This window comes from Bos indicus x Bos taurus, chromosome 2, assembly GCF_003369695.1.
Source record: "Bos indicus x Bos taurus breed Angus x Brahman F1 hybrid chromosome 2, Bos_hybrid_MaternalHap_v2.0, whole genome shotgun sequence".
NCBI lineage: Eukaryota > Metazoa > Chordata > Mammalia > Artiodactyla > Bovidae > Bos > Bos indicus x Bos taurus.
Window position 1 is genome coordinate 7,033,034 of NC_040077.1, and position 21,313 is coordinate 7,054,346.

At 37.2% G+C, this 21,313-nt stretch overlaps 1 protein-coding gene across 1 annotated transcript in view; it reads left to right on the plus strand.

Annotated features, from left to right (window-relative positions):
* COL5A2 (collagen type V alpha 2 chain) overlaps window positions 1-21,313 on the plus strand; it is a 168,034-nt gene that overhangs the window by 82,936 nt on the left and 63,785 nt on the right. The window contains exons 4-12 of the mRNA XM_027555673.1: window positions 5,405-5,437; window positions 6,501-6,533; window positions 8,628-8,681; window positions 13,503-13,613; window positions 14,975-15,052; window positions 16,915-16,959; window positions 18,482-18,535; window positions 18,950-19,003; window positions 20,110-20,163. Of these exons, the coding sequence (XP_027411474.1) occupies window positions 5,405-5,437; window positions 6,501-6,533; window positions 8,628-8,681; window positions 13,503-13,613; window positions 14,975-15,052; window positions 16,915-16,959; window positions 18,482-18,535; window positions 18,950-19,003; window positions 20,110-20,163 (516 nt within the window). The remainder of the gene's footprint in view (window positions 1-5,404; window positions 5,438-6,500; window positions 6,534-8,627; window positions 8,682-13,502; window positions 13,614-14,974; window positions 15,053-16,914; window positions 16,960-18,481; window positions 18,536-18,949; window positions 19,004-20,109; window positions 20,164-21,313) is intronic.

Genomic DNA, 21,313 nt, shown 5'->3' on the forward strand with positions numbered 1-21,313 from the left:
CTACTTTGATTATAGATGCCTCTATTTTCTTCACTTTTTAAATTTGTATTTATAGATGGTTCTTTCAGAAGGTTGTGACTACTTAAGGGATTGAGACTATGTCATGTTAATCATATACCTTATATATATATTAGAATAAGTGTCTAATTGCAATGCAGTAGACCCTGAGTCCCTTGGACTGCAAGGAGATCCAACCAGTCCATTCTGAAGAAGATCAGCCCTGGGATTTCTTTGGAGGGAGTGATGCTGAAGCTGAAACTCCAGTACTTTGGCCACCTCATGTGAAGAGCTGACTCATTGGAAAAGAATCTGATGCTGGGAGGGATTGGGAGCAGGAGGAGAAGGGGACGACAGAGGATGAGATGGCTGGATGGCATCACTGACTCAATGGACGTGACTCTGAGTGAACTCTGGGGGTTGGTGATGGACAGGGAGGCCTGGTGTGCTGCGATTCATGGGGTCGCAGAGAGTCAGACACGACTGAGTGACTGAACTGAACTGAGACCCTGCAATAAATGTTTAATTGAATGAAGTAAGGGATAAAAAAAAGAAGGAAGAAAGGGTGGGAGGGTATTTGTTCTACTTCGGTGGAATTGTGTTCCCTCTCCCATCAGTTGGGAAGTAAAGATTTGATTGGGGCTTCCCTGATAGCTCAGTTGGTAAAGAAACAGCCTGCAGCGCAGGAGACCCTGGTTTGATTCCTGGGTCAGGAAGATCCGCTGGAGAAGGGATAGGCTACCCACTCCAGTTTTCTTGGGCTTGCTTTGTGGCTCATCTGGTAAAGAATCTGCCTGCAATGTGGGAGACCTGGGTTCAATCCCTGGGTTGGGAAGATCCCCTGGAGAAGGAAAAGGCTACCCACTCCAGTATTCTGACCTAGAGAATTCATTGAACTGTAAAGTCCGTGGGATCGCAAAGAGTCAGACATGACTGATCGACTTTCACACACAAAGATTCAATTAAAAGAATTAATTGAATGACTTGACACACATCACCTCCCTTTCTCTCCTCTTCTTATTGAAGGACTCTGAAATCTAATCCCAGAAACAAGCATTACACTCAACAGGACAATAATGGGGTGTAGCCAAGACCTTGGTATACCTACTCAGTTTAGCCACTTGTTAACTGGACATGTGTGTGTTAGAGTCACTCAGTCTTGTCCAATTCTTTGCTATCCCATGGACTATAGAAGGCCAGGCTCCTCTGTCCATGGAATTCCACAGGCAAGAATACTGGAGTGGGTGTCATTCTCTCCTCCAGGGCATCTTCCCTAGCCAGGAAATTGAACCCAGGTCTCCTGCATTGCAGGCAGACTATCGTCTGAGTCATCAGTGATTGGACATGGGTGATCCCATTCAGTGAGAGAGTTCCATCCCCTTGAAAGTGTTCTTTGTTTTCTGGTTAAGTTGAAAAGTATGACATTTGCCCGGTCTTATCCAGATGGGATGGACATAGGAATTAAGAATGAAAATGAGGAGTCATCTCAATTTTCATGGCAGATATTAGACAGCAAATTTACATTCTTTGCCTTTGCATGCAATGGAACTTAAGTAAATTAATAATTGTACAACGCAATGCAAGACCTTCATGGTAAGTAAAAGTGATGTCATCAAGGGGAGGTCCTGGTCACTTTTTACATTTTTGGCTCAGAGGGCAATACTGTAAATTCATCTTATTTGTCATAAATATCAGTGAAGCGATTTATATGTCAATATATATCAGAGGAGAAGGACTGCAAATGCCAGCTCACATTTGGTTTACATTTGAAAGCTAAAAAACTATGAAACTTAAATGTTTGAATATAGCCTGCAAACAGATAGATGAATTAGTAGGTAAATAGATAAACAACCTGTGAAATAAAAAAGGAATTGACTATGAGAACTGCCTTGATGTAATCAATTTAATTTGGTTAGTAATCATCCAGTTTACTGAGGGACAATTGCCAGGCTATCTCCTCTAGTTTACTGCCTCTTTCCAAAGGTGGTGTGAGACAGCGTGGAGAAGGACATCCTCAAAGCAGCTGTTTTTAACACATTCTAGTTATGTGCTTATCTTCATGTCTCTGCCATTTATTATCAAGTCATCAGAAATACGAGAGCAGAGCAATATTGTATAAACATATTTTGTGCTAGGTTTATATAATATTGATTTTTATTTATAATTTATTCATTCACTCATGTTAAGCACCAAATGATTACTGAACCTTTGTTAAAATCCTGTAGGAGGCAAATAATGCAGATGACGTGATGGTGGGAAAAATAACTGTGACTGCCTCCTGTGGTAAAGGCTCCTATAAAAGTGATGAGGCATATCCACGTAGCATTAAGTGATGAGTAACAGATGAGAAGTAAAACCAAACTGTAATTCTCATCTGAACATGAGTACTTGAATTTTATGTTTCCCAGGGGTATGAGAATCAAATTTAGTAAAGCTATCATTCCACATAAATTGATTTATTCAAAGCTCATATTAACAAAGTGACAAATATTTCCGGTTTTGACTTATTTCCAAAATAAGAAATGCATAAAATCATTTGATAAATTTGTTATCAAAACTTGATTATAGAACATTTAACCCAATATCAAGTATTGTGGAACAGTAGAAGGCTCATTTTTCTAATTTTGGCTGAAATAATTTCTCCTCCCTTTTTACTTATATTTCTAGACTTGTTCCAAAAAGGAATTATTCTCATGTATGTGTGTGCGTAGTTACTCAGTCGTGTCCAACTCTGCGACCCCATGTACTGTGGCCTGCAGGCTCCTTGGTTCATGGGATTCTCCATGAATACTGGAGTGGGCTGCCATGCCCTCCTCCACAGGATCTTCCCAACCCAGGGATTGAACCCAGGTCTCCCTCATTGCAGGTGGATTCTTTACCATCTGAGCCACTAGAGTCCTTTATTTGTTAGACACAGATTTACATACCCTCTCCGAAAAAGTAAAATTCTCTTGACATTTCAAAGAAAGTTTTTTTAAACTCTTAAAAGGTTAATTTGTATTACTTTCATGTTAAAAATGGAAAGATCTAGTCTAGAAGTTAGCAGAGGGAGAATGCAGAGATAAGCTTTTCTGCTTTGCTGCTCCCATGTGTTGGCCCCTCTTCCTCTAGTCTTTTCGTGGGTGTTTTTCAGTCTCTTGTGTTCTGCCTTGAGGGATGCTCCTGTCTCTGTAGAGCCATTTACAATACTTCTGAATTCTCAATTTATTCCTGACTTCCTGAGTATTAGCTACCTCAGCGTTAGAATCAGCAAGTATGATCAGGGTATTATTCTGTCATTGAGTCCATGATTAAGACTATCAAGATTGTAAAATAATTTTTTAAATGAAGACAAAATCTAAAAGTAAAATATTGAAGCATTGTTTAGGTAAAACTCAGGTACATGATGAAAAACTAAGATTGTCAGAATGTTAACAGTGATTATCTCCTGATTGACTATGATACATACTTTATCTCTCTATTTTCTATTATCATAATTCCTTACGAGTAACTCCTATTATTTTTATAAACAAATGTAAAGACAGTGTATATGAACAGGAGAAGTTAAATAAAATAGAATTCATTACCCTTGTTTTTCCTATAGTTTGGATATAATTCCTAATGCATTCATTCTCTATAATTACCTGGGAAAAAGCATTTTTATAGTGTATTAATGATAATTACTATATTAATTTTATTGAGAACTTCTGTGTGCCCAACTGAGAGTATAAAGTAGATAATCATTACCTTGGGGAGACCAATATCTGTTGGAAGATAAATACTGAAATAAATGATACAAGTGAATTAGAGGCATGTGTGTATTAGTCGCTCAGTCTTGTCCGACTCTCTGTGATCCCGAGAACTGTAGCCCACCAGGCTTCTCTGTCCATGGAATTCTCCAGGCAAGAGTACTGGAGTGGGTTGCCATTCTTTTCTCCAGGGGATCTTCCCGACCCAGGGATTGAACCTGGGTCTCCCACACTGCAGTCAGATTCTTTACCATCTGAGCCACTGGGGGAGTTCACAGTAGAGGTATATAAAGATATAATTCAACCAATGTTATTTAAACAACATACTTGACATCATGCTATAAGAATACAATTTTTGAAAATCTAAAGTTCCAAGAATCAAAAGAAATTCCATCTATATCTGTGGTGTTAAGATATAGATGCAAAGATGGTGTTAAGATAAAGATAAAAGCAAATTATGCTTTATTTACTTTGAGTTATGATAGTTTCTTTTGTTATTTTTTATTTTCCTGTTCAAATAATAATTTTTCTAGGTTTTCCTCAGATATTGAGAATTACCTAATATCATTATGTCTTTTCTTTTCTTTCCTTTTTTTCTTTAAAAGACAATCACATATCTCTTGTTATTTCTCATAGTCTTCCATGGGCTTCCCTGGGGGCTCAGAGGTTAAAGTGTCTACCTGCAACCTGGGAGACCTGGGTTTGATCCCTGGGTTGGGAAGATCCCCTGGAGAAGGAAATGGCACCCCACTCCAGTATTCTTGCCTGGAGAATCCCATGGACGGAGGAGCCTGGCAGGCTACAGTCCACGGGGTCACAAAGAGTCGGACACGACTGAGCGACTTCACTTTCACCTTCACTTTTTCCCATGAGTATAAAAAAGAAAACAATGGCAGGTGTTTTAGGATTGGCATCTGATAAGTTACTAAAAACTAAATGGCATGTAATATGAGTGTGAGAGTTCAAATATATACATATATCTGGATTTTCCTTTGTGCTTTCAATCTTTGGGTGGTTTTTCCTGTGGTACTTTGACTTTAAATTTTTTAATCACAAGCATTTCTTTGTTTTTAATTATATTTCTTATTCTTTAAAAAAAATACTTATTTGTTATTTTTGGTTGCGCTGTGTCTTCATTGCCGCGCACTGGCTTTTCTCTGGTTGCGGCAAGTGGGGCTGCTCTCTAGTTGAGGTGCACGGTCTCACTGCAGTGGCTTCTTGCTGCAGAGCATGGGCTCGAGGTGCTCAGTCTCAGTAGCTGCCGCTCGCGGGCTCAGTAGTTGCGGTGCACGAGCTTAGTTGCTCCGTGGCAGGAGGATCCTTCTGGGCCAGGGATCAAACCTGTGTCCCCTGCATTGACAGGTGGACTCCCATCCACTGTACCACCAGTGGCATTTCTAATCATCTCTTTGGGTCTGATTGCCATAAAAACTGAACGGAAACTTTACACATTTCACACAGTGGATTAATTTTATTTTCATGTTTTTGAGAGAAGTAGTGTTTTTTTCATGAATAAGACCTGACTAATATTCTAAAATTGATTGTTAACCTTTTTCTCATTTTATTTTTTACCTTTCTTACAAATTTCCATTGTTTACATGGAATATTTTGGTATAACATGTTAATGCTCAATAAGCCACTATATTTTGCTAATTGAATTTTTTTTTTTTACTTTATAGGGACAAAAGGGAGAACCAGGATTAGTACCTGTTGTAAGTATACATGTATATACGTTTTTATGTACCTTTGATAAACTTAGTTATAGCATCGTTGTATATTATTGCTTATATACATACTTTCAAAAATAGGGAATTTAATTATTTTATAACCAAACTTTTAGTATAAAACAAGCAAAATAAAATAAATCAATGCTTAATTTAATATGATATTTTATGTTTATTTTTCCTGACTTTTATTTATTTATTGTCCCATGACTAAAGGTGTAAATCAAGATTTACAAAATTAAATATATTGTATGTGAATATAAAGTGATAATTAAGATGTATATTTTTATAGTATATTTAGCTATATCATCCAAATGGAGAGGCATGATTTAATGTGCCACACTTTTGGAAGTATGTTGTTATTATCATGATGTAAAGTCCATAGTGTATAGAGTTCTTAAGAGTTATTTAGACTTGGAGATGATCATAAAGTATATCATTATATAGGATGAAAGTTCTTCACTATTCTCCTTGCTTTTAAAGGAATTATCATTTTGTTAAGACAAAAGTAGAGCATGTTGATTTGTTTGACAATATTTGCATTTTTGCTTTGCTTTTAAATTGACTTGTTTTTAACAAAGATCACCTAAAAGGTGAAACCATCCATATTGTTTGTGTTCATTTAAAAGCACAATGCCTAAGGTACTGTATTAAGCACTTCCTACATATTTATTTGTTTGTCTTTACAACAACTCTGAGACGGAGTTAATTTCATAATCATTATCACCATTTTACAGAAGAGGAATCTTAAATACAGAGAGGATAATTAATTAGCTCAAGGTCATACAGTTGGTAAGGGTTGGAGTTAGGATTTGAACTGTTTCCTGGATCCAGCATTGGCTCTTAATCACTATACCAGTACTGCCTCCTTGTATTAGAATTTAAATGAATGTCTTAGCCTTATAAGAAAGTCGGGGAGGGAACGGGCACCAATTGTTAACATCCATTTGTTCTAAAATAATAGCCGGGCCTTTTGTTCTTCTTATCCATTTGACTATTGAGCTTCTAAAACTCTTGAAACTGTCTCTGTGTTCTCTCGTCTGTTGTTTAGGTGACAGGCATACGTGGACGTCCAGGACCTGCAGTAAGTAGTTGCCTCCAGTATTCATGGTATTCTTGAAGTGCTTTGAGATACTGAATCTTTATGGATATTATGTCCAAGAAAAGACAATAGATTAGAAAACAATGATGTGCTTGGTTTCTTGAAACATTTTGTTTTGAAACAACTTAAACATTTCTTTGCAGCAGTGAATGAAATTGATGAACCCTACCACTTCATGGGAAATAGATGGGGAAACAGTGGAAACAGTGTCAGACTTTATTTTTCTGGGCTCCAAAATCACTGCAGATGGTGACTGCATCCATGAAATTAAAAGATGCTTACTCCTTGGAAGGAAAGTTATGACCAACCTAGATAGCATATTCAAAAGCAGAGACATTACTTTGCCAACAAAGTTCTGTCTAGTCAAGGCTATGGTTTTTCCAGTGGTCATGTATGGATGTGAGAGTTGGACTGTGAAGAAGGCTGAGCGCCGAAGAATTGATGCATTTGAACTGTGATGTTGGAGAAGACTCTTGAGAGTCCCTGGGACTGCAAGGAGATCCAACCAGTCCATTCTGAAGGAGATCAGCCCTGGGATTTCTTTGGAAGGAATGATGCTAAAGCTGAAACTCCAGTACTTTGGCCACCTCATGCCAAGAGTTGACTCATTGGAAAAGACTCTGATGCTGGGAGGGATTGGGAGCAGGAGGAGAAGGGGACGACAGAGGATGAGATGGCTGGATGGCATCACTTACTCGATGGACGTGAGTCTCAGTGAACTCCAGGAGTTGGTGATGGACAGGGAGGCCTGGTGTGCTGCGATTCATGGGGTCGCAAAGAGTCGGACATGACTGAGCGACTGAACTGATGTGATCTGATTTAGGTTAACTGTACTCATTGAAATTAGGGCATATTAGTCTTGTTGACAATGATTAAGGATAGACTACTTTTATCTATTTCATGAAATAAACTGTTAATTCCATCTGTTATTAAAATTAAATCAATAGAATTTGATATTATTGATATATTTCTGATATATTCTATTGTAATATTTTCTATTACATTATATAACAATATATTAATATGCATTAGATTGATATAACAGTAAATATTACAGTAGAGTTTGAGAAGGTATACATCAGAATGGCATATTTCTGGTTTAGCATAAAAGACTACTGATTTCAGGTTTGGATTAGTGGTAGCATTCACAGGTAGCCAGATGAGTAACACACATACACGCACACACACACACACACTCCTGTAAATTTTAAAGCACATTAGGTCAATGTAAGTGAAATACTGATACACTTCAACAGACCTGCTGTAGTCATTCTGAAGCATTTGCTTTTAAACAAAAGATTGTGCTTTGGACTGAGTAAATGCACAATCAAATTTTTATAACTCAGTTGAAACTCTTTTGAAGAGAAATAAAATTCTCCTGGCAACTGCCATTTTCTGGGGAAAAAAGTTAATTTAAGATATAGGCACAAAATGCCAGTTTTGAAATATAATAATCATTTGTTATTTTAATGGAAAAATAACTGCAGTTGCAGTTACCATTTGGAAAATTCTTGGTGGGTTTTAAATGTACAGTGGAGACGAGGCAAAGTTAAAAAATGACACTGGATACTTGAAGGCACACAAGGTAGGAGCAGAATAAGCTTTTTTTTGCCATTGCTTTCATCAGCAACCTGAATAGCGATCAATAGTTTGGGGCATTGTGTACCAACATGAATTCATACCTTTCTTCAGAGAAATTGAAAATTTGGAGCTTGGACAATAATGTAGTTCTCAAAATTTGAATTGTAAGTTTTTGTGTCTAAGACAAGAGAGCAAAAAAAAAAATGATCACTGCAAATTTACAATTATTGTTCAAACTAATTTACACAATTCATTGGGTACCACGTTGTTATATGTACTTCTTTACAAGTCTTTAAGCTTCAGTGTGAAAATAAACAGCCTTTCTGATTACACAGAACTTTTATACATACATGGCTTTATTTTCTGTAGTCTTCAGCTGAAATTTTAAAATAGATGATATTTCTGTTTTCCAGTTTTCTTATATCAGTAACCTTTAAAGCAAAATTATCTGAAGTATACATGTTTTACAGACATAACCATCATTTTCTGTTTTAGGGACCACCAGGATCACAAGGACCGAGAGGAGAGAGAGGCCCCAAAGGAAAACCTGTAAGTTGACAGCGGAGCTCCCTTTTTGTGAACTTGAACAAGTAAGCCCATCGATGCCAAGTTCCGTGGATGCAGCAGAGAGCCAGTGGCACTTTCGTCCTTTCTCACCTCTATTAAACTGACATAGAATTCAGGTCATGAAGGGATTGTGCATTGATCTTGATTCAGAGGAAAGCATTGCATGCTAACGATTACCTATGATATTCTCAGATAACACAGATGATATCCATGTGTCCTTTATGAGGTCAAATTAAAGTAGAATCTAAGGAAATATAATGAATACCTCATATTGTTTTCAGAAGTAAACCGTGCCAAGAGTGCATCCTTGAGAGAAAACACCCAAGTTGTGTGATCTGTGGTTGCTCTAGGAATAACCAAATTGGATAAAAGAAAAAGAAATTATTAGAGGACAAAATTTTCTTTCAAGTGGTTCTGTAATGAATTTATTTCCCAAGTAATGCTGCCTTTTTCATTGGGCAGCTGCTGCAGAGCTATCAAAGAAGTAATTTTAAACATCAACAAATTCATTACCATAGGGAATATCTTTAAATTTAAATAATCAACTCTATGTTCTTGAGATAAGCCATGAGATTATTATATAATACATGCTAAATGTTTTCTCTTATTAAGAAGTCCTATTATAGCAATCATTTTTCTTTTTTATATCTCACCCTCAAAATTTGTCTTTTATATATCAATACCAAATACTTAGATGAATTTGTATATCAAAAATAGATTCAGATAAATCTATCATTATCCTATGTTTCAATCTGAAAAATTTATGCTGTTTAATTTTCTGTCTAATGATGATAGCTACTATGATGTAACTTTCTATGGGTTTTAACCTTCCAAATATGTACTTATCCATATCTAAATGGGAAAAATAGATGAGCAAGGAAGCAACAGACCACCTTAAATATATAAGTAAGGAAAAAAAAAAACACATTCTAGATCATGTTACTAAGAACCCTTGCCCCTGGTTTCATCTTTGATACTGTTTTTCGCTTCTACTCATTTTACCAAGAAGGGGATGATGCCAGTACTTTTTCCAAACTGCAGCTGAAGTTATGGAAAGTATTTGCAGGCATGCAGGTAAATGGCAGTGGTCCCAAGGAAGCAGGTCATAGCCATGTAGGTGGGCAGTAAAGCTTGTTTCTGATTATCTCACAGCCCATTCTTCGATGGTGTTCTGCCATGCTGCCTCACCAGCACTGGTAGCTGAAACCCTGTTGGTGGGTATTCGGACGTCTGTCCAGACGTCTGGGATGACAGAGGCAGGTGGAACATGACTTCAGCTGGGTGGAGGGTGGGGTCATGCAGGAAACATTGTGGTTCAATGTACTTGTGCCCAGAATAATTGATAGAACTGAGTCCTAAGCGTAGGTGAAGCTGCTGTGAAACTCGTGGTTGGGATTACAGAATTTCTTGTTAGGGTTCAATGAATCTACTCCCCACTCCTCTTAGTATTCTCTTTCCTTTTTCTTCTCTTCTAGACTTAGTATGTGATAAGCTCCCTTTCCTGTCTTGGTTTAGTCTGAGATAATCAATGGGAAGTGCGTGTGTGTGTGTGTGTGTGTGTGTGTGTTGAAATGAGTGAGAAGTAATTATTTATTTGGAATTGAGCAAGACAGTTCTGGTAGATACCCAAGTAGGAAATCTGTTCCTCTCTTAATCCTAGCAAGCAGTGGTGTGATGGCCAAGTGTTTAGTAACTGATTTATTAAAAAAAAATATGCCTATAGCTTTTGCTGATTTCTCTGGTGTGAATACTCCCACCACAACTTTTTCCAAGATACTGGCATGATGTCACAAATGCCTACAGGTAGAATGTTTTACCTCTGGTCCTAAGAGCCTTACCTGGACAAAAGCTGTGGATGCCGCGACATAGGCTGGTAGTGCAATCACGGATGCCACTTTTCTCCCCTTTGTTACCATTGAACGCTACAGAAAGCTCATAAAATAGAGCAGTTCCTCACTCTTAACACCACTGATGTTTCAGATCAGTTCGGTTCAATTCAGTCGCTCAGTCGTGTCCGACTCTTTGCGACCCCATGAATCGCAGCATGCCAGGCCTCCCTGTCCATCACCAACTCCCGGAGTTCACTGAGACTCACGTCCATTGAGTCAGTGATGCCATCCAGCCATCTCATCCTCTGTCGTCCCCTTCTCTTCCTGCCCCCAATCCTTCCCAGTATTAGAGTTTTTTCCACTGATGTTTGGGGACAGATAATTCCTTGTGTTTTGTAGGATAATTTGGCAGCATTCTTGGTGTCGACCCTCTAGATGCCAGTAGGAACACCTGCCCCCCCCCATACAATTGTAACAAATGTAACAAATTGTAACAAATCTCTTGGTGCTGCTAAATGTTCCCAGGCAGTGGGGAGGGGAGCAAATTGCTCAAGATTGGGAACTACTGATACAGAGATCCTCTCATGAAGCCCTCCTTACTAGCCAGTGATCACGATTCTCGCTCACACATATCCTTAGTTTTAAGTGTACTGTCCTGGTAACTTCATAGTGACAAACTAGCAACCTGTCAGGAGATGGACGGCAATCAATGGTGTGCTGAGTTCTAATCGCGCCTGTCACTTAACCTCTATAGGTCTCTTTCCTCATCTGTAAAATGGAGAATATACCAGTTATTACTAACTCTCACATTTCATAATGTGGGTGTGTGTGATATTACTATCAGTGAAAAAAGTTCTTTCTGATTTGGGGGCATTATTATTCCTATTTGTGAATGTTTAAACGTTGCCACCTAGTGACAATCTACAAGTACTTGTTATTGTGGATCGTCTCCTGAGACAGTGAAGTATCCTGGGGGAGGGGAAAGAATGATTATAGGGAGAATGCTTACCTTGATTCAAAACTTTTGTGATTCGTCACACCTGGAAATGTGAAAATATGTATTTTAATGTCTTCTGCAGTTATAGTTTTTGTTTTAAATATTTATCAGTAAAATATCACGTATTATAGGCTTTTTTTCTTATTTTCATTTATAGTCTTGCTTATTATGCTCACTTAGTTTTGGATGATTTTCACAGATTTTTATTAATTTTAACCTCAATTTGTATAAAAGTAGATCATGTAGGCTATTTAGATGAGATATCATGGAGGCATAGAGTGCATCATGAAGTCAGTGAAAAAGTGGGCTGTCTTCAGAGCAGACTTTGAAACACGATTTTTAATCACAGAGGGCTGGGGAAAGGACCCAATTTTTGAGGATTAATATTACCCAAACCTCTCTCTACTCCCAGTGACACTAAATGTAGTTTTTGGTTTTGCTTTGGAAATCTCTTTGGGAACAGAAAGAATGTTTTAGCTCATTTTTTTGTATTAATGATACCTGATTATTAATTAGCAATTTCACATTTTAAAAAACACATTAAGTTTTCCACACATAGTGGTCTGAGTAGTTCAGGCTACTACGTTTTATATGCCTCCATTGACAGCATACATTTCCAGACCATGGTGTCACATTTGTATGATCTAGAAGTCTTAGGCAGCAATGAAAAATTAGCCTCCATTATGTAATACAGTGAAAAAAGAGTAGAGTGAGTAGTCAGTTTCTGAGAAATCAGTTTTCAAAATGTGAGTTTTTATCAGGCTGTTATCTACTTCTGTTTGAATAGATAAATTTGCTTAATTATGCCACTACTCCAAGAAGTAAACATGTCAAACAGGAGTGTTTGAATATATGAGAATACATATTAATTAAATTTCGGAATAGCTCTTATGCCACCCTCCCCCAAACCATCATCTGCAAGCCACCTCTCCTCCCCACTCTGCTTGTCCTGTGCTTCCTCCCTCCACTGTATCAGCTCATGTTTGCTTATTGTGTGCTGAGAGATAGTCTCAGGTGTAGGCATGGTAAACTTCCTTTACTGTTTAACTCATCATATATATATATATACATTTTTTTGATCCCTACTTCTAATTAGTAAAATCATATTGCGTTTTGAGTTCTTTGATCCTTCCTTTCCTTTCTTTGGTCCTATTATGAATTTCCAGTGTTAAAAAGCTAGAAAATACTTAACAAGACTTGTGGGAATGATGAGGTTAGGAGATGGAGCATTTCCAGAACTGGGGACGTGGCTGTTCCCCAAGCTGCCTTCAGAATGTGGGTTAGGAGGAGGGTGGAATTTGGCAGCTGTAACTCATTGCTCACTTCCTTGAGAACTAGACTTGGCTGCGTCCCCATGCCTTTCCCTCTGCTTCTCATGGGTCTGGTCTACCTTTGGGAGTAGTAGGGAAAATAAAGTATATCAGACTTCAAGTACTAGAGTAAAGAAACTGAAATGCGAAAATGTAGTAATCATATACTGAGTGTCTACTATGAGCCAGGAACTATGTAAAACATTAAAAAATTAGATGAAAATCACAAACACTGTTCAAAGATCCATAATGTTCTTTTCTTAAGTGGGGGAAAGTTAAGCAGGAACATACACAGTTAAGTGAATTTAGAAATCGACTAAATACCCTTAAACAGCAAAACTCAAACAAGTAAGGAAACTTATTCTAGAATATTGACAAGCTGAATACACTCTTATAATTATTCCAAAAACAAAGCTGATTACTGGGAATTTAACACATCAAGAGTAAAATTCCTACCCAGAATGTGTCCTCTCCTGACGGCAGAGGCTGTGACCAGTGCTGAAATCTGCAGTTTTGGTGTAGCTGATGAAATTACTGTGGGTGGCTGGATTGCTCTTTTTCAAAAAATAATGAACACTTCACCTCCATCAAGAAGTTTGTGGCTTTTGTTTTCTCCTAGGTACATATTTGGCAATGGGTTCTAATTTCTTCTGGCTTACTTTTCCAGGGGCCTCGTGGTCCTCAGGGAATCGATGGAGAGCCAGGTGTTCCTGGTCAGCCAGGTGCCCCAGGACCTCCTGGGCATCCCTCTCACCCAGGACCAGATGGCATGAGCAGGGTGAGTGGTGTGCATTGCTTAAAATCTTCTGTAGATAATGTATTAAGTTTTTGGTATATTATTAGGATCTTAAATTGTGTTAGTTCACATATTGGTCTTTAGCTGTAAGGGCAGCTAAGTGAACACAGTGCTGCTGTGAATAACAACAAAACTAGGAAATCCACAGGGAATTGTTGGAAAATTCAAAATATCACTTTTTAAAGATGCTGCTTCAAATGGTTTATCTTTCTTAATGTCAGTTCTGGGCACTGGGATTTTGTTCTTTCTGTTGATTCGCAAGGGCCACTAATATTGTTCCCACTGTGAACTGGAAAGAGAAATTCGTCTCTCTCCTTTTTTGTTCTCTTGGCTCAGAATGCTGAAAGAATCTGTGTCATGTCCTCCCACCAAGGAAGGATGACACATCCAGATGATACTTGCAAAAGGGCTACTGAGTGGACATCAAAAATGCATTCTGGTTATGTCTCTGAGTGTTAATTTCCTACCAGAAGTAAAATAAAATGTCTTTCTATGCCTTCCTCTTTGAAGTCTTCGTGGCAGACTTTTGAGTAGATTTATGAGCAACTTGCAAAGTGCAATGAGGGAATGTATGGAACCCTGAAATGTGATTTTTGTTTTACAACAATTTTTACACTTGCTTTTCAACTCATTGTAGAAGGAATTGCCAATTTATTTTTTAAAAATACACATCTTCTTTTCCCATTAAAATCTGGAAATTGATAGAACTCCTGGAATGAAAATGGACAGTTTTAGTCAATTGGGTTACCAGAGATTTTTAGATGTGAAGGAGAGAAGGTAAAACTGTTACCAATTTTGGAATATTCCAGGATTCATTAAAAAGATCATAACATTTTAATCAACTTATATAAATACAGTTAAAATTTACTGCCTACTAACAAAGAAAGAATACCATCTAAGTAAAGCAGTCTGGTATAATGGAAAAATCTTTAGGAGAAATGTTTTAAAGGCACCTTTAGGTTTTGTTCAGATGTTTGGCATGCTCTAACAATGGGAAGAAAGCGAATAAAGAGACAAACCTGAAATCGATTAGACTGGCTAAATGCTTATCAGAATGATCCATGCTTTTATCAAGTATCAGGCATTTGGCCCATTGCAGTAGTTATTTTGAAGCAACATAATGAGGAAGATTGTTCACTCAAAAACAGGTACAGTGAAAACAGCTTGAATCTTTTTCCTTGCTTTGAAGTCAAAAGTTTACAATGAAAAAAAAAAAAAGTTTACAATGATTCTCAAAAGAGTCATTCTTTAAGAATCCCAGAGATCCTACACTTCTCAGTTTAAAAACTATGTTGATACATATCTTTTACTGTGGAAATAATGTCAACACATTTCTTTAACAGCCGTTTTCAGCTCAGATGGCTGGGTTAGATGAGAAGTCTGGACTTGGAAGTCAAGTAGGACTGATGCCTGGATCCGTGGTAAGTGTAGATTTTATTGATAATCAAAGTACTTTGGAAAAACCATTATGCAGAGAGGTTTGAGTTAGCTAGTAAAGAAGTAACATGTGTCTTCTTAAAATATATCCATCCATCCATTCATTCAATTTACTTATCAAACTCTGCTGTGTAATATTTGAAAGCCCAGTGGTGTTCCATTTGTAACTGTACAAAGTTATTTGTCTTCATTAATAAAGGACTGTCTGTATTTTTCAGACAGTTATAAGTTAGGTTATAAGTTTCCTAACTTATAACCACCAAAACAAAAACTACTTTCTAAAAACTAAAAAAAAGCAAAGCAAAGTCTGTTTTATGGTATTGTTAGAAAGTTATTTGGCAAAATGTATTATTTCCTTGTATTATTTCCTTATATTATTTCCTTACTTACTCTCTGGTTGCCTTATGCCGACAACTCTAAAATTTACTCACTGGGCCATTAGCATTCTCTTTTGCATTTCTTCAACAGCTGGAAAGATTCCCATTTTCTCTACTTTAACCTGGGTATTTGGAGCAATGTAATTTTATTAAATGAATTAACTCTCTGCAAAGTGACTCTTCCATACTTTTTTGCTCATAACATAATTCAAAGGCATTCCAGATTAATGACATTTCAGACAATATTAAGTCAGACTGCATAGATAAACACCCCTTCTACCTATCCTTTGGGCTTCCCAGGCAATGCTAGTGGTAAAGAACCTGACTGCTATTGCAGGAGACATAAGAGTCCTTGGGTCGATTCCTGGGTGGGAAAGATTTCCTGGAAGAGAGCATGGCAACCCACTCCAGTATTCTTTCCTGGAGAACCCCATGAAAAGAGGAGCCTGGTGGGCTACAGTCCATGGGACTGCAAATAGTCAGACAAAATGGAATGTTTGAGCACACACACCCATCCTTAAGGCCAGTGAGTAATTTAAATATTGTTGGTATATATTTTAAGTCACTTAAACATTGTTTGATTATACACATTCTAAGTCAGTAGCAGTATGGTCTCATTCAATGATTAACTGGGGATATTTTTCTGAAATACATGTTTTTAATAATTTGAAGTTCAAGTTACAGGTGTGTTTATTTTTTTTAATGAAGCTCTTATTTTCTTGCTATCTAAAAATCTGATCAATCCAAAACAAAAATTTAAGTTTTCACCATAAGAACAAACTAGATTTTGATTTAATTGCTTTCACTTTTTAAAGTGTGACATTAAAAAAAAATTACATAGACATTTACTAACAACTTTTAAAAATAGCATTTTCCTTTTCTTATCTTTGTTATGTCACATTGTAAACGTTTCATAATAAATTGGGGAAGTCTGTTTGGATACTTTAGACGTATGTCATGAAAGAAAGAAATAACCTACAAAACTCAGTGCCCCAGATCATTTAAAACTTACATTTAAAATAATCCAGTTGCTATTGTTGATAGTTTCATAAGCCTTTAATTCAACGTGCTCATTTAAATTACGAGTTATTTACTGTGAAGCTGAAGAATTAAATAGACAGTTTGATAACAACTTATGCTTGCCAAGATTTTTCTTTGTTGGTTATTCTGCTTCAATTAAACCACCCCTTCAGTATGCGAGAGTTCTCATCCCAAGACACTGGGTGTGCACAGGCATTTTTATTTCTTTTCATGACTCTGAATGTGTGTATAAGATCATCCCAACATTATCCAAGCTTTAATCTTTTTGAATTTAGCTGTATTCCAGGTGAATACAGAAGGACAATGTCATCACCTTTTCACTGTCAGAGATTCATTTTTCCAGATTCTAAAGTGAATTCAACATTTTTGAAAGTTGTGAACTAATTGTCACGAACACTATGCAACTTTTCTTCTCATTTGTTTTTAAGGGTCCTGTTGGCCCAAGGGGTCCTCAAGGTTTACAAGGGCAGCAGGTAAGTCTTTTTATAATTAAATCACATACTGTAAAAAAAAAGAAAAAGAAAAAGAAATAAGTTCTCTGGGAAATGACTGCTTTTGGCTAGGTTTTAAATTGCATATTGTAATGCTCAGAGGACCAGATGGTTGGATAGCATCACCAACTCAATAGACATGAGTTTGAGCAAGCTCTGGGAGATGGTGAAGGACAGGGAAGCCTGGCATGCTGCAGTCCATGGGGTTGCAAAGAGTTGGACACGACTGAGTAACTGAACAATAACAATACTCACTGAATGGGCTGTATTCAATTAATTTTCACTCACTTAGAAATATATTCAATAGGAATTTAGAAAGATGGTAACAATAACCCGGTGTACGAGACAGCAAAAGAGACACTGATGTATAGAACAGTCTTATGGACTCTGTGGGAGAGGGAGAGGGTGGGAAGATTTGGGAGAATGGCAATGAAACATGTAAAATATCATGTAGGAAATGAGTTGCCAGTCCAGCTTCGATGCATGATGCTGGGTGCTTGGGGCTGGTGCACTGGGACGGCCCAGAGGGATGGTATGGGGAGGGAGGAGGGAGGAGGGTTCGGGATGGGGAACACATGTATACCTGTGGCGGATTCATTTTGATATTTGGCAAAACTAATACAATTATGTAAAGTTTAAAAATAAAATTAGAGAAAAAAAAAAGAAATATATTCAATATGTTTTTCAAAGATTTTTCATAATGCTGAAGTTTTATCACCTGTTTCTTTATGTGACTGACCTCCAATACAAAGAATTTTTATGTGCCTGTGTTTGTAAAATAACAGATCATTATCTCATGTCATGGTGAAAATCCTTATAATTAATTATGTGCCAACTCTGGAGCTATGAAATGAAGTCATAGAAGAATATCACCTCTTAGTATTATTAGAAATAACAGTGACAATGATCACTCCATGAAATCTTTATAAAGTATATAATTCTGTACTTTCCTTCTATAACCTTTCAAATACCAATAAAATACTCATGTAGAGCTATTTTAATTTTTGTAGTGATTTGACAGGCTGTAGAACATGTTTTTTTTCTAAAGAGAGAGAGAGAAGAATTCCTAGCTCAAACATGCCATATTTTCATTACCATGTGTGTGGAGTTTTACTCCAAGCTATTTTACAGTACTGCCATTGTGAATGGAAAATGTAGCTGATAAGAAGGAGGAAGAGAAGAGGGAGATGACTACCACCATCGACACCCTGTGCCAGCACTATTCTAGGCTCTCAACATGCGCTAGTTACCCAAAGAGTTACAGCAGCTTACTGAAGTAGGCGCCACATTATTCTCATTTCACAGATTAGGAAATGCGATATAGAGAGATGAAGCATTTAACAACTCATCCAGAGTCATAGCGGGAGAGTGGTCGAGTCAACATTTTGAGCAACTGCACTGTACTGTGGACAGTATAGGATTTAGTATTGTGTTTTCTTTGATTTGTTCATATAATTTGTGTATTATATATAAATTTTATACAATTTTTTTGTTTGGATTTTAGGGTGGTGTTGGCCCAGCAGGACCTCCTGGTGAACCTGGTGACCCCGGCCCAATGGTAAATGTCAAGTAAGCATGTAGACCCAGTGTACTGTGAGTCCACCATTACAATGATGTCATGAGTTATTTATGTTACCACCTCTTTCCTCATGTAGCAATATATTCTAGTCCAGTTCAGGAGTCCTGTGTTATGGACTGTGCTTAAGCTACATATTTCTTGTGGCAGAGTATTTAAATTCAGAGGCTTTGAATATGGTCAGTGGAAAGTGCTGATTTGTGCATCTGGGAAATTAAATTTTTTTCCTTTGAGCACATAACCTGAAAGATACAACATAAACTTCAGAATATTAATGAAGTTGTTTTCTCTGATATTTTTCATTTGTTTCAAGGGTATTTTGGATTGTATCATTGATGGATATGGGTAAATAAAGGTGAATATCCTTACTCTCCTTTTGCTTCATTTTGTTATTAGGGTCCAGTTGGTGCACGAGGACCAGAGGGCCCTCCTGGAAAACCTGGTGAAGATGTAAGCTGCTTTTCTTCATTTTGCTTTGAAATTTTTCAAATTTCAAAATTTGCAAAATTTTGGCCAGGAAAGAGCTGCAACATTAACATGAATATTATTCATTTGTTCCCATTTCATTCACCTACTTTTTACTGTCATTAAATTTAATAAAAACAGGAGAGGTCAGAATGGAATTTTATAAAATCTGAACGTGCTCTTAATTGTGATGGTATTGTATTGTTAGGTACTGTATCTTTGCCTGCTTAGGTTTTCCATTATGATTTCTCCGTGGGATACTAGAATTGCTGTCACAACAGCAACAACATTTGGTGGGCAGAGCTTTTGAAGTGATCTTAAGGAAAAACACATTTCTTCGATCCCAGAAGATCATTATGAGGCCCTCATTAAATGGATTTTTTAAAATGTGTTCACAGAATAGTGTCAGTATTGCTCTCCAATGCTCAAAAAGTTGTTTCTTTAATTGAATTTTTAAAGTTAAGCCTAAATTTCAGATTTTAACATTAAGAGCATGTGATCAGTGTTCTTAAGAACAGTGTATAACAACAGATTTGCTTTCCTGACTTCCTCTGTTAGTTGCACTAAAGTTGAGGATAAAATTATTAGGTAGGCCATTAATGTCTATGTGACATTAAACCAAGAAAATATTTTCTTTTTGTGTGTCATGAGATTTATTTAAGTGGATTACAATGAATTTGGCCATAAAGAAAATATCTCTGGTAGTTCTTAAATTTTTTTTATCACAAGAAATAAATGGTAAATTTATTTTGAGAAGCACTGTTTCAGTGCTTCATGTTGATGTAGAATTTCGTGGCATGTGTGTATGTGTGTGTGTGTGTGCAAATTTTGATGTTGAGTAAAATGGAGAGCTAGGTCAGACCAGTATAATTTATATTTATTTCTTCTTCTGATAAACGAATGGAATCTCCACAGACTGACGTGCTATAATGCACTGCCCTCAGGCGTAGGGCTATGCTCTCACCCTGCTTAGACCACTGGATGTGAGCTTTCTAAGGAAGACTTTTTACCTGCGATTGATTTGTCATTTAGTCTCAGGAGAGAAAATTTTAAATCCCTCTTTCCTCCACTTTGCTTTTTTTCCCATAAAGGGTGAGCCTGGTAGAAATGGAAAACCTGGTGAAGTGGGATTTGCAGGATCTCCGGTAAGTTTATACTGATCAATACAACAATACAAAGACAAAATTCAAACAATGAAGAACATTTAAAACTAACTCACCATTCATGGCCTGCACATGTAGTAGACACTGCCACCAAGATACGTTCCCTTCTGTCATTGTGAAACAGGACATTTTGCCAGGATGAGAGCTAATTTGAGTTCCCAACTTTGCACTGACACCATATGAATGACCCTCCCAGAGCTAGAGAATTATAACCAAATTTCCAGATAAGTCACCAGCTTGACTTACTTACCTTTCATAATATCTCGATCCTAATTTATCTTTTAAAGATATTTTTAGTTTTTTAAAAGATTTGGTATTCATATGTCAAAAATGACAGCTTTAAAAAGTTTGTTGATTTGTTTTTTATATGCTAGAACAATTAATTGTGGACAGGATGCCTCTTTGGCTGTTCCCTAAACCCTAATGTTGACTGAAATTCTTTATTGATGTTCTGGCCCCTAAAAGCTTATAACCAGATATATTAATCACCAGCTCTCCTAATACAGTTGTTTTCTTCTCACTTGACTCAATACAGGGAGAGTAACTAGCTCTACCAGAATTCAAGATCTGGGTCACTTGGCTGCTCTGAACCCACCTGTCTTTCTTCACTCATGTTACTTTGATAGGTGCTCCCCTGGGATGTGCTCCAGAGCCAGTGGGAAAGTTAGAAAATGATAAATAAGCATAAATGCTCTAACATTCCTGCTCTTAGACTTTCTCTTGGTCCAGAATCCCCTGAACTGATTCAACTTCCTACTTATTATATCTCCTATAATATCCTAATATTTCTACCACCATAAACATACAACAATACTGAATTATTTCCATTTACTTTATGAAAATTGATGAGGTTCAATGCTAGGGATTTTTTGGACACACAAATGCTAATGATCTTTTATGGGAATTTAAGCACAGGACTGTAAGGATCATTTAGTTTCGAACACAAAACCAGGCCTGCAGCTCCCTCCTCTCTTTTTCCTTTCTTCCCTCCTCAGCCTGCAAACAAAGCCTGCAGACAAAGACAGGTGGTTTAGTCATTAGCACAGATGTTGGTGTGAACCAATCCAGGCCTGAAACTCCCGCCCTGCTGCACACTTGCCCCTACTCACAGCGTGGGCCCTCCGCGGGGAGG